The sequence below is a fragment of the Drosophila serrata genome, unplaced genomic scaffold (assembly GCF_035046125.1).
Source record: "Drosophila serrata isolate PLE 108 unplaced genomic scaffold, ASM3504612v1 contig_190, whole genome shotgun sequence".
Lineage (NCBI taxonomy): Eukaryota > Metazoa > Arthropoda > Insecta > Diptera > Drosophilidae > Drosophila > Drosophila serrata.
The window spans coordinates 53,577-66,491 of record NW_028257088.1 but is presented as its reverse complement, the minus strand read 5'-3'; the positions used below and the strand labels follow the sequence as shown (position 1 = coordinate 66,491).

General features: G+C 37.3%; 1 protein-coding gene across 2 annotated transcripts; it reads right to left on the bottom strand.

Annotated features, from left to right (window-relative positions):
- Nucleotides 1-309: 309 nt before the first annotated feature.
- On the bottom strand, nucleotides 310-5,892 carry LOC110178084 (Tyramine beta hydroxylase). Of its 2 annotated transcripts, XM_086829219.1 has the most exons (7): nucleotides 5,539-5,892; nucleotides 5,321-5,472; nucleotides 4,824-5,215; nucleotides 4,402-4,751; nucleotides 4,143-4,330; nucleotides 2,005-2,335; nucleotides 310-483 (listed from the first exon to the last, which is right to left on the bottom strand). In XM_086829219.1, the coding sequence occupies exons 1-6, from the start codon at nucleotides 5,833-5,835 to the stop codon at nucleotides 2,020-2,022; spliced, it is 1,695 nt and encodes a 564-aa protein (XP_086685345.1). In that variant the 5' UTR covers nucleotides 5,836-5,892; the 3' UTR covers nucleotides 310-483; nucleotides 2,005-2,019. The 2 variants fall into 2 exon arrangements, with proteins under 2 accessions (XP_086685345.1, XP_020800747.2); XM_020945088.2 differs by having other exon boundaries at nucleotides 310-2,335.
- Between the last annotated feature and the right edge of the window lie 7,023 nt (nucleotides 5,893-12,915).

Sequence of the window (12,915 nt, the reverse complement as noted above, 5' to 3'; positions counted from 1 at the left end):
ACAAAAAATGACCTGCGACCGATCTTGCCTTGTGTGTCGGGTGACTCGAAACGTTGTGCCACAACACTCACTCGCACCCTTTTAGGGAGTGCCAAAAGACACCCGGGTGCCAAATACACCCGGGTGTTTTTTACCACCGTATAAAGGGTACCATAAACACCCGGGTGTCTCAGATACCGAGTGTTTTGCGGGTGCACTTATAGGTGCGGTGGCTTGTTGCAGTTCTCTGGTGCATGCAATAAGCTCCTGGCTGCTGGTAGCCCATCTTCCATGTCCCCACCATATCCGGTAGTGCGAAAACTTTCCACATTTCCCAAGTCATGCCATTTTCTTTCGCATATTTTTTTCTGGTTCCTTACGCCATCTTCTTGATAATAATTAGACGACGGCTGCATCAGAAAGTTTGCTCATTTATATTGTATAAACATTGCCTTTGGCCAGTTCCGGGATCCGCCACTGTTTCTTGGCCTTCGGTTCCGGTGACTTTCGTCCCAGGCAAAAAATAATAATTAATACTAAAACATATACATATATATACTGTAAGCTACTTAAAATTAATTTTAAAAAAAGCAATTTATTAAGTCAGTTTCTTCAACATCTTCAAATCTTTTGTACCAAAGAAAATTGAGCAAATTAAAAAATATATATGTATATTATGAAAAAGAAAAACAATAAAATATGGACAATATTACAGGCACATGTATAATTTTTGGAATATGCCAGCTGGCGATGACGACGACCTCGGGAAATGGCCTATAAAATGGCTGAAATTGGCGATGCCTCTGGCTTTTTCCTCATTTCCATTTAATTTTTGAAGCCGACGCTGAGAAGTATGCTACGTATTTCGCCCGAGCCAAGTTCAGTGCGTGCGCCAGTGTGTGTGTGTCTCGCAGCCATATATGGCCTCTGTGTGTGTGTGCGTGTGTGTCCCCTTTGGACGTGTGCTAGTGAGTGTGTAAGCGGCTTTGTGTTAAACGTTTTAGCCTGGCGGCGCTGTCAGTCGGCAAATTTCAAAGGTTGGCCAAGACACCAACAAGGGCAAAGGGCACAAAAGCACACACACGAACATAAACATAAACACAAAGCCAAAGGCAAAGGCAAAGGAAACGAAAAGAAAAAGGGAAAAGAAAAAATAAAGGAAAAGAAAAAGGCACGGGCACCGAGCACCGGGCTGGCGGGAATTGGTAAATGCATTAGTTATTTAAAGAGTGAAAACATTTGTTTTGGCCTGTTGCCCCCTCACGCTTTCCGTTCTGGCCAACAACAAGGCTGTTTGTTGCCGCCGGAAACGATGACGATGATAATGGTAATGGCCATGCTAATGGCGATGCAGATGCCAAAGCTACAGTTAAGCCTCAATGGCTTCAACAGCGTCAAAGTACGAGAAAGATTCTCATAGATAAACTCAATTAATTTTAAAATCATTTAAAGGTTATATATATATTATATATAACCAGATTATATTTATATATAACCAAATTATATATAACAAGAAATTGAACTGACTTCAAAAAGCCGAAGTATATATAACCTTGCAGGATCCTATTGCAAATCGGATAATAACTAAGTCTAAAATATTCGTATTTTTTGAATTGATATTTTTAAATTACAACTTTTTTGACAAATCAATGTTGGAAAAACTACCATAACTAGGTAAAAAAATCTCTAATTTAGCTTTTATGAGGTTAATAAATCTGCATACTCAGTTTAAAATGTTAGAAAATTCAAATTTTTTGCAAATTTGTGAAAATTTGAACAATGTAACCCCTTATAAAATTTGGAAAAATATAAAAAAATTAAATTTTTACCGGACACAGCTAGATTGACTCGGCTTTTGATGCTGATCATAAATATATATACCTAATAGGCTCGAAAATGACTGATTAACCAAAATAACAATCGTGACAAGAATTTATATCTTAAGGTGTGCGTGTGTGAGACCCCTCTATCTGTATGTGTGTGTGTGCTTGTGTGTGTAAATGGGAGAATCCAGGAGACAGCTACCATTACGACGCCCGCTTAGTAGATGCACTCCCCGAGCAGATCGCATTCACCCTTCTCGAGCGGCTTGAGCCAGAGCGGATTGTAGTTGGGGCACAGCTTCCGGTGGATGGGTATGCGGATCTGGACGGGCGTGGTGGCCACGCCCTCCCAGCCGGCATGCTCCACGCCCGCCCGCTGGAAACGTGTCCCGTCTGACATGTTGCACTGCATGCTTATTGGCTCCTGGACGTACATCGTGTACAACTGGTCGATGCGGGGCTGACTCCATTGTATGCTCCGATAGTTGGACGATCTGGCACCATTCAAATGGACGCCGTGCTGATGTTCGGTGCTAAGAAAAATATATATAGAAAATATAGTAAATAGGGATGATATACACATATATTGCCTACAAAGTATAGTAATACATAAATAAATATATAATATAATATCTATAAATTATCTTATATTATCGGAGAATTTACAATGTCCTTACAAACTTTGAAGAAAATATCTATAAGAATGCCTTCATCTCAACATAAACATATACCGTAACGCTTATATATGGATTTATTTGGCATCTTGTATGGATACAACATTAATATTTAATTACTATTAATATTTATTTATTTAACTACTGCTCTCGAACTAAAAACCTATAGAGATTAGAAGATCTGAGACGTATTTCGAACTACATTTTCATTGGCAAAGACGGGAGTTTTTTGTCTTTTGGGCTGAAATATAATTAATTGTTTTTTTGATAAACAATAAATAAAAAACAACTCCTTTGAAAGTGTTAATTCGATTCAGCTTGATCGCTGAACCCTAAAAACCGCCGAAATCCCTCTGATTTTGAGTCATGACTGCAGGCAGAGCGACAGGATTCCTTTCAACTGACAACTGCTGCCTCCCATTCTCAGTGTCTATTTTAAGTTATTTTTTCATTTTTGTGCGGTTCTTGTTGTTTTTCCCCTTGTTTTTGCTCCCTTTATTTGAACAATTATAACGCCCATGCACATTCATGGCGTTCTATCCATCCGTCCCCGACGGGCGTTTTTGCGGCGTTAATGGAAGAAATATTTTTTAATCTACGCAACGGAACCGACGACAGATGGGTCGCGGTCGAGGACGAAGGCGGTTGGATTTGGACCTAGGATGGGTCTGGGTCCTTTCATTAAGAAGGGGCATCCTTCGGCTGCTTGTGCATCAAAGGGAAACTTTTCGGCATTCCTTTCTCGGCGCCCAATTCCTTGGCGCATTCATAACGCCGAAATGCTCTTTGTTCCCACTCACATCCACGCGGACCCGGCCACGAAAGGTGTTCGCTAATTGCCAACTTTAAGCAGCTGAGCATCGGGGAATGAACGGCAAAGTTTGCATTAGATTAGGGCCGCCGCAATGAGAGCTAAGAGTTAAGAGCTCCGAGCTCCGAGCTCCGAGCTGGGACTGGATCCTGGAATGTGGCGCCCTTAGAAGGGGAGTAATTTCCGTACCCCGCCAGCGGTGCCTGGCTTAGGCCAAAGTTCAACTTGTTTGTTGAGGTCACATTTTCCACTCAGTTCGACTTAAGTCATTATACTCGTTATACTTGGGGAATAGACCGTAAGCCACACAAGTAACAAGTTGTGGCCACTAATTGAAAATGGGTTTCTGGGACAAAGAATACGATGCAAACAAAAAAAAAAGAATAATTGGAAAAGAAACTAAACCAAATGAATCTAAATTTTAAACAAAGTTGCAAAAAATGACAAAATCTAAATCTAAAGTTTATCCATGAATCTTTGAAATCAAAACATTGAGAAAATACAACTCAAATAGAAATCAATTAGCTTGAGAAATGTATGCAATATCATATCAATTTTAAAGATCTGCTTCTTCTAGATATTTTTGATAATGAACAATTAGAAATAGTTGAGAAATTCTCATCGATCAATATTGAAACATTGATAAAATACAAAACAAGATGCTAAACTGAATACATTTATGAATCTTTGACATCGATATGTATAACTACACTTAAATATAATTTAAATAACTTATAGCTTCAAAGATCTATTTTCAATAAATATGCTTTCTATGCAGTATAGATTAATTATAGATTTCTTAGATGTACATTTCTTTTCTTATTTTTAAGACAAATTCCGCGATGAAAGACTCACCGCTTCATGTAGATAAAGTAGTTCTCCAGGGTCTCCTCAGAGACGGAGCTCTTGCAGACCTCCAGTTTGGTGGCCGGATAATAGTGTATATAGTTGACGCACATCTCGTCGCTGATGGAGAAGCCACCCAGGGCGGCGGTCTTGTCGCCCTTGGTGTTGTAGTAGCAAGTGGTAACCAAGGCGTCGCCCTGTCCAAGGAAAGAAACAAAACAAAAATCAAAATGGATCAAAATATTAATTCAAGTATTTCCTTTCTCACCGGCAGAACGCGTGGCTTGTAGTGCAGCGTTCGCATCTCCTGGAAGTGATTCGAGTAGAAGTCATCCCGGTTCACCTCGCGCAGCTCCTGGTCGCCGCGAAAGTGCCGGGTGAGCACCCGAACGCCTCGCAAATGCGTATGCAGCTGGGAGCCAAAGATGATGATCCCGGTGGCGGGCAGGGCGGCCTTGGTGCAGTCCGCCACACAGTATCCGCTCAGCGGGAAGGCCGTCTGGCCCGGCGGAATGGCCATCTTGTCGGTGTACTCCAGACCCAGTTCCATAACGGCGGCATCATACTGCCGCAGCACCTTGGACATCTTGATGCGGAAACCCGAGTTGTCCACGAGGCCTGCCAAGATGGTAGTGATGATAATGATGCCATCACTAAGGCCAAGTCCCCTGGGTAATCCCTCACACTCACCTGCCTTCATCTCCGGATTATTGAAATGCACTTCCAGGCGAACATAGGGATTGAAGCCGGGCCCACCAATGGGGAGTCCTGCCTCTGGTGGATACGTAAAGGTGCTGGCCCCCATGGCCCAGAGTGCCATTACCTTGGAGCAGACCTTGGCCTTGGCCGGCAGCTGCTCACAGTCGCCGTTGTACAATGGTATAGCCTCGTGCTCCCCAGCCTCGCAGTGGAACACCTCCATGTGATGGATGATGCCGGGCGTACGGATCAGGGGCTCGAACTGGACGATGTGATGGCGATGGTGGATAACGCTGTCCAAACGCTGGACGTGGCACCAGTATGTTGTCTCCTTGTTGGGAATGGGTGCCTCTTTCAGAGTGATCTCCACCTGATCCAGGTCCCTGGGATTTACAAAACAAATAAGTACGGTCACACGGCGTATGAGTAATTTATCAGCACCGACATTACGTATACGCCATGTGCTCAATACAAGAAAATTAACTTACGTCTCCGGAATGAGTATCTTATCGGCTCGCAGCAACTGCAGCATTTTGACACCCGCCTCATGCGGTGCCGTGACATTGGGCAAGGCGAACTGGTGATCCTCCAGGGCCAGCTCCGTTTCGCCTCGGGCCCATGCCACATACATGGTGCCCTCCTGGGGAAGTGGATACAAGGGGAATACTAAGTAAGGTGGAGCAATAACCACGGGGAAACCACTCACATGCAGTCGCAGATCCAGCGGATCGCAGGTATCGAACTTCCGCTTAAAGGCCAGCGTGAACTCGTCCATCTTGAAGACCTCGCAGTCCTGCTGATAGTCCCTTCGAACCCACTTGCCATCCGGACTGGTGTACGTATCGGTTACCGCATTGAAGAATCCATTCTGGTTTTCAAAGAAACAAATATCCGCATCGGCGAGACCGCCGCGCTTCGAGAAGCCGAGATAGAACCAGCGATGCTGCTCATTGAACGCGTTCTGCAGATGGAAGAGCACCTCCTGCTTGTACCAGTCCACCATCCAGCTAAGCTTGATCTCCTTGTCGTCCAGATAGATCTCGTGCAGCTTCGTGTCGGAGAGTCCTGCATGGGAAACATATCATACGTTTTATTGGGTTTGTTTTCGTGCACATTATTTAATAGGTAATAAGTATGCGTTTGTGTTTCTACTCCTACTGTTTAATTAATTAATTAATTAGAGTGTCACAGATTGAATTTGGCCTCACTTGATTGGCTTCACCACCCATGGCAGCCTCAATTTTCTCTCTGTGGGCGACATTCCTCCTGGACACGCCGAGTTATTGCCGGTCATTAAGACGGCTCGTCTGCTTTGGTTACCAAACCCCAATCCCGGCAACGGCTCCCGGATACGGATCCGTGGAGATGACGCGATAATCAAGTTGCCTTGTACAAATTACCAAAAGAAAAGCAAGCCACGCTACTTTCATTCATCTCCTGTACCTCATAACCCTTACTCATAGCCTACACTGGTCACAAGAAGTAGAGGTACAACAAGGAAAGTGCTTGAACTTTTTTTATAACGAGAAAAATAAATAAAATGTCAATAACAACATTTTTAATTAATTTTCGACCCCATAAATCATATGCAGTCAGAAGCTTAAAAGAAGGTGAAAGTGAAGGTGAATATACATTCTTGATCAGCATCAACAGGCGAATCTTTTAAGCCATCTAAGACAGAACATTTTTTTTTTAGATATTTCCCTTTTTTAAAAAAGGGGAAAAGGGTTACATCATGAAAATTTGCAAAAATCGGCCAAAAAGTAACATTTTAAATGGAGTATGCAGTTTTGTTAACCTGCTAAAAATTAACATACTGCCGCTTTCCGAATTGAAATTAATGCGCTTTTGGCTGAGTTATGACATTTTTAAATTTTGATTTGTCGAAAAATTTCATATAAAAATATTGTTAATATAGGTATAAAAATGGTAATGGACCTTCAGTCAGAAGCTTTAAAATAAGTAAAGGAGTCATTTCCGACCCCATAAATCATATATATTCTTGATCAGCATCTACAGGCCTTTCTTTCTAGCTTTATCCGGCCGAAAAAAATTTTTTTGTTAACCTGCTAAAAATTAACATACTGCCGCTTTCCGAATTGAAATTAATTCGCTTTTGGCTGAGTTACGAGATTTTTAAATTTTGATTTGTCGGAAAATTTCATATAAAAATATTGTTAATATAGGTATAAAAATGGTAATGGACCTTCAGTCAGAAGCTTTAAAATAAGTGAAGGAGCCATTTCCGACCCCATAAATCATATATATTCTTGATCAGCATCTACAGGCCTTTCTTTCTAGCTTTATCCGGCCGAAAAAAATTTTTTTCAGAAATTTCCCATTTTTCGGAAAAAAGGAAAGGGGTTACATCATGAAAATTTGCAAAAATCGGCCAAAAATTAACATTTTAAATGGAGTATGCAGTTTTGTTAACCTGCTAAAAATTAACATACTGCCGCTTTCCGAATTGAAATTAATGCGTTTTTGGCTGAGTTATGAGATTTTTAAATTTTGATTTGTCGAAAAATTTCATATAAAATTATTGTTAATATAGGTATAAAAATGGTAATGGACCTTCAGTCAGAAGCTTTAAAATAAGTGAAGGAGCCATTTCCGACCCCATAAATCATATATATTCTTGATCAGCATCTACAGGCCTTTCTTTCTAGTTTTATCCGGCTGAAAAAAATTTTTTTCAGAAATTTCCCATTTTTAGGAAAAAAGGAAAGGGGTTACATCATGAAAATTTGCAAAAATCGGCCAAAAATTCACATTTTAAATGGAGTATGCAGTTTTGTTAACCTGCTAAAAATTAACATACTGCCGCTTTCCGAATTGAAATTAGTGCGCTTTTGGCTGAGTTATGAGATTTTTAAATTTTGATTTGTCGAAAAATTTCATATAAAAATATTGTTAATATAGGTATAAAAATGGTAATGGACCTTCAGTCAGAAGCTTTAAAATAAGTGAAGGAGTCATTTCCGACCCCATAAATCATATATATTCTTGATCAGTATCTACAGGCCTTTCTTTCTAGCTTTATCCGGCCGAAAAAATTTTTTTTCAGATATTTCCCATTTTTAGGAAAAAAGGAAAGGGGTTACATCATGAAAATTTGCAAAAATCGGCCAAAAATTCACATTTTAAATGGAGTATGCAGTTTTGTTAACCTGCTAAAAATTAACATACTGCCGCTTTCCGAATTGAAATTAGTGCGCTTTTGGCTGAGTTATGAGATTTTTAAATTTTGATTTGTCGAAAAATTTCATATAAAAATATTGTTAATATAGGTATAAAAATGGTAATGGACCTTCAGTCAGAAGCTTTAAAATAAGTGAAGGAGTCATTTCCGACCCCATAAATCATATATATTCTTGATCAGTATCTACAGGCCTTTCTTTCTAGCTTTATCCGGCCGAAAAAATTTTTTTTCAGATATTTCCCATTTTTAGGAAAAAAGGAAAGGGGTTACATCATGAAAATTTGCAAAAATCGGCCAAAAATTCACATTTTAAATGGAGTATGCAGTTTTGTTAACCTGCTAAAAATTAACATACTGCCGCTTTCCGAATTGAAATTAGTGCGCTTTTGGCTGAGTTATGAGATTTTTAAATTTTGATTTGTCGAAAAATTTCATATAAAAATATTGTTAATATAGGTATAAAAATGGTAATGGACCTTCAGTCAGAAGCTTTAAAATAAGTGAAGGAGCCATTTCCGACCCCATAAATCATATATATTCTTGATCAGCATCTACAGGCCTTTTTTTTTAGCTTTATCCGGCCGAAAAAAATTTGTTTCAGAAATTTCCCATTTTTCGGAAAAAAGGAAAGGGGTTACATCATGAAAATTTGCAAAAATCGGCCAAAAATTCACATTTTAAATGGAGTATGCAGTTTTGTTAACCTGCTAAAAATTAACATACTGCCGCTTTCCGAATTGAAATTAGTGCGCTTTTGGCTGAGTTATGAGATTTTTAAATTTTGATTTGTCGAAAAATTTCATATAAAAATATTGTTAATATAGGTATAAAAATGGTAATGGACCTTCAGTCAGAAGCTTTAAAATAAGTGAAGGAGCCATTTCCGACCCCATAAATCATATATATTCTTGATCAGCATCTACAGGCCTTTTTTTTTAGCTTTATCCGGCCGAAAAAAATTTGTTTCAGAAATTTCCCATTTTTCGGAAAAAAGGAAAGGGGTTACATCATGAAAATTTGCAAAAATCGGCCAAAAATTCACATTTTAAATGGAGTATGCAGTTTTGTTAACCTGCTAAAAATTAACATAAATCATAAATCATATATATTCTTGATCAGCATCTACAGGCCTTTCTTTTTAGCTTTATCCGGCCGAAAAAATTTGTTTCAGAAATTTCCCATTTTTCGGAAAAAAGGAAAGGGGTTACATCATGAAAATTAAAAAAATTAACATTTTAAATGGAGTATGCAGTTTTGTTAACCTGCTAAAAATTAACATACTGCCGCTTTCCGAATTGAAATTAATGCGCTTTTGGCTGAGTTATGAGATTTTTAAATTTTGATTTGTCGAAAAATTTCATATAAAAATATTGTTAATATAGGTATAAAAATGGTAATGGACCTTCAGTCAGAAGCTTTAAAATAAGTGAAGGAGTCATTTCCGACCCCATAAATCATATATATTCTTGATCAGTATCTACAGGCCTTTCTTTCTAGCTTTATCCGGCCGAAAAAATTTGTTTCAGAAATTTCCCATTTTTCGGAAAAAAGGAAAGGGGTTACATCATGAAAATTTGCAAAAATCGGCCAAAAATTCACATTTTAAATGGAGTATGCAGTTTTGTTAACCTGCTAAAAATTAACATACTGCCGCTTTCCGAATTGAAATTAATGCGCTTTTGGCTGAGTTACGAGATTTTTAAATTTTGATTTGTCGAAAAATTTCATATAAAAATATTGTTAATATATGTAGGTATAAAAATGGTAATGGACCTTCAGTCAGAAGCTTTAAAATAAGTGAAGGAGTCATTTCCGACCCCATAAATCATATATATTCTTGATCAGTATCTACAGGCCTTTCTTTCTAGCTTTATCCGGCCGAAAAAATTTTTTTTCAGATATTTCCCATTTTTCGGAAAAAAGGAAAGGGGTTACATCATGAAAATTTTCAAAAATCGGCCAAAAATTCACATTTTAAATGGAGTATGCAGTTTTGTTAACCTGCTAAAAATTAACATACTGCCGCTTTCCGAATTGAAATTAATGCGCTTTTGGCTGAGTTATGAGATTTTTAAATTTTGATTTGTCGAAAAATTTCATATAAAAATATTGTTAATATAGGTATAAAAATGGTAATGGACCTTCAGTCAGAAGCTTTAAAATAAGTGAAGGAGCCATTTCCGACCCCATAAATCATATATATTCTTGATCAGCATCTACAGGCCTTTCTTTTTAGCTTTATCCGGCCGAAAAAAATTTGTTTCAGAAATTTCCCATTTTTCGGAAAAAAGGAAAGGGGTTACATCATGAAAATTTGCAAAAATCGGCCAAAAATTCACATTTTAAATGGAGTATGCAGTTTTGTTAACCTGCTAAAAATTAACATACTGCCGCTTTCCGAATTGAAATTAATGCGCTTTTGGCTGAGTTACGAGATTTTTAAATTTTGATTTGTCGAAAAATTTCATATAAAAATATTGTTAATATAGGTATAAAAATGGTAATGGACCTTCAGTCAGAAGCTTTAAAATAAGTGAAGGAGCCATTTCCGACCCCATAAATCATATATATTCTTGATCAGCATCTACAGGCCTTTCTTTTTAGCTTTATCCGGCCGAAAAAAATTTGTTTCAGAAATTTCCCATTTTTCGGAAAAAAGGAAAGGGGTTACATCATGAAAATTTGCAAAAATCGGCCAAAAATTCACATTTTAAATGGAGTATGCAGTTTTGTTAACCTGCTAAAAATTAACATACTGCCGCTTTCCGAATTGAAATTAATGCGCTTTTGGCTGAGTTACGAGATTTTTAAATTTTGATTTGTCGAAAAATTTCATATAAAAATATTGTTAATATAGGTATAAAAATGGTAATGGACCTTCAGTCAGAAGCTTTAAAATAAGTGAAGGAGCCATTTCCGACCCCATAAATCATATATATTCTTGATCAGTATCTACAGGCCTTTCTTTTTAGCTTTATCCGGCCGAAAAAATTTTTTTTCAGATATTTCCCATTTTTCGGAAAAAAGGAAAGGGGTTACATCATGAAAATTTGCAAAAATCGGCCAAAAATTCACATTTTAAATGGAGTATGCAGTTTTGTTAACCTGCTAAAAATTAACATACTGCCGCTTTCCGAATTGAAATTAATGCGCTTTTGGCTGAGTTACGAGATTTTTAAATTTTGATTTGTCGAAAAATTTCATATAAAAATATTGTTAATATAGGTATAAAAATGGTAATGGACCTTCAGTCAGAAGCTTTAAAATAAGTGAAGGAGTCATTTCCGACCCCATAAATCATATATATTCTTGATCAGTATCTACAGGCCTTTCTTTCTAGCTTTATCCGGCCGAAAAAATTTGTTTCAGAAATTTCCCATTTTTCGGAAAAAAGGAAAGGGGTTACATCATGAATATTTGCAAAAATCGGCCAAAAATTCACATTTTAAATGGAGTATGCAGTTTTGTTAACCTGCTAAAAATTAACATACTGCCGCTTTCCGAATTGAAATTAATGCGCTTTTGGCTGAGTTACGAGATTTTTAAATTTTGATTTGTCGAAAAATTTCATATAAAAATATTGTTAATATAGGTATAAAAATGGTAATGGACCTTCAGTCAGAAGCTTTAAAATAAGTGAAGGAGCCATTTCCGACCCCATAAATCATATATATTCTTGATCAGTATCTACAGGCCTTTCTTTCTAGCTTTATCCGGCCGAAAAAATTTGTTTCAGAAATTTCCCATTTTTCGGAAAAAAGGAAAGGGGTTGTTACATCATGAAAATTTGCAAAAATCGGCCAAAAATTCACATTTTAAATGGAGTATGCAGTTTTGTTAACCTGCTAAAAATTAACATACTGCCGCTTTCCGAATTGAAATTAATGCGCTTTTGGCTGAGTTATGAGATTTTTAAATTTTGATTTGTCGACAAATTTCATATAAAAATATTGTTAATATAGGTATAAAAATGGTAATGGACCTTCAGTCAGAAGCTTTAAAATAAGTGAAGGAGCCATTTCCGACCCCATAAATCATATATATTCTTGATCAGCATCTACAGGCCTTTCTTTTTAGCTTTATCCGGCCGAAAAAAATTTGTTTCAGAAATTTCCCATTTTTCGGAAAAAAGGAAAGGGGTTACATCATGAAAATTTGCAAAAATCGGCCAAAAATTCACATTTTAAATGGAGTATGCAGTTTTGTTAACCTGCTAAAAATTAACATACTGCCGCTTTCCGAATTGAAATTAATGCGCTTTTGGCTGAGTTATGAGATTTTTAAATTTTGATTTGTCGAAAAATTTCATATAAAAATATTGTTAATATAGGTATAAAAATGGTAATGGACCTTCAGTCAGAAGCTTTAAAATAAGTGAAGGAGTCATTTCCGACCCCATAAATCATATATATTCTTGATCAGTATCTACAGGCCTTTCTTTCTAGCTTTATCCGGCCGAAAAAATTTGTTTCAGAAATTTCCCATTTTTCGGAAAAAAGGAAAGGGGTTACATCATGAAAATTTGCAAAAATCGGCCAAAAATTCACATTTTAAATGGAGTATGCAGTTTTGTTAACCTGCTAAAAATTAACATACTGCCGCTTTCCGAATTGAAATTAATGCGCTTTTGGCTGAGTTATGAGATTTTTAAATTTTGATTTGTCGACAAATTTCATATAAAAATATTGTTAATATAGGTATAAAAATGGTAATGGACCTTCAGTCAGAAGCTTTAAAATAAGTGAAGGAGCCATTTCCGACCCCATAAATCATATATATTCTTGATCAGCATCTACAGGCCTTTCTTTTTAGCTTTATCCGGCCGAAAAAAATTTGTTTCAGAAATTTCCCATTTTTCGGAAAAAAGGAAAGGGGTTACAT

Excerpts from the sequence above, each read along its gene's own strand:
- LOC110178084 (XM_020945088.2), bottom strand. The coding sequence starts at position 5,835 with ATGGTGGACTGGTACAAGCAGGAGGTGCTCTTCCATCTGCAGAACGCG. Across the intron at positions 5,216-5,320 it reads AAGATACTCATTCCGGAGAC|GGACCTGGATCAGGTGGAGA; the intron begins GTAAGTTAATTT and ends TGTAAATCCCAG. Across the intron at positions 4,331-4,401 it reads ACAAGCCACGCGTTCTGCCG|GGCGACGCCTTGGTTACCAC; the intron begins GTGAGAAAGGAA and ends TTCCTTGGACAG.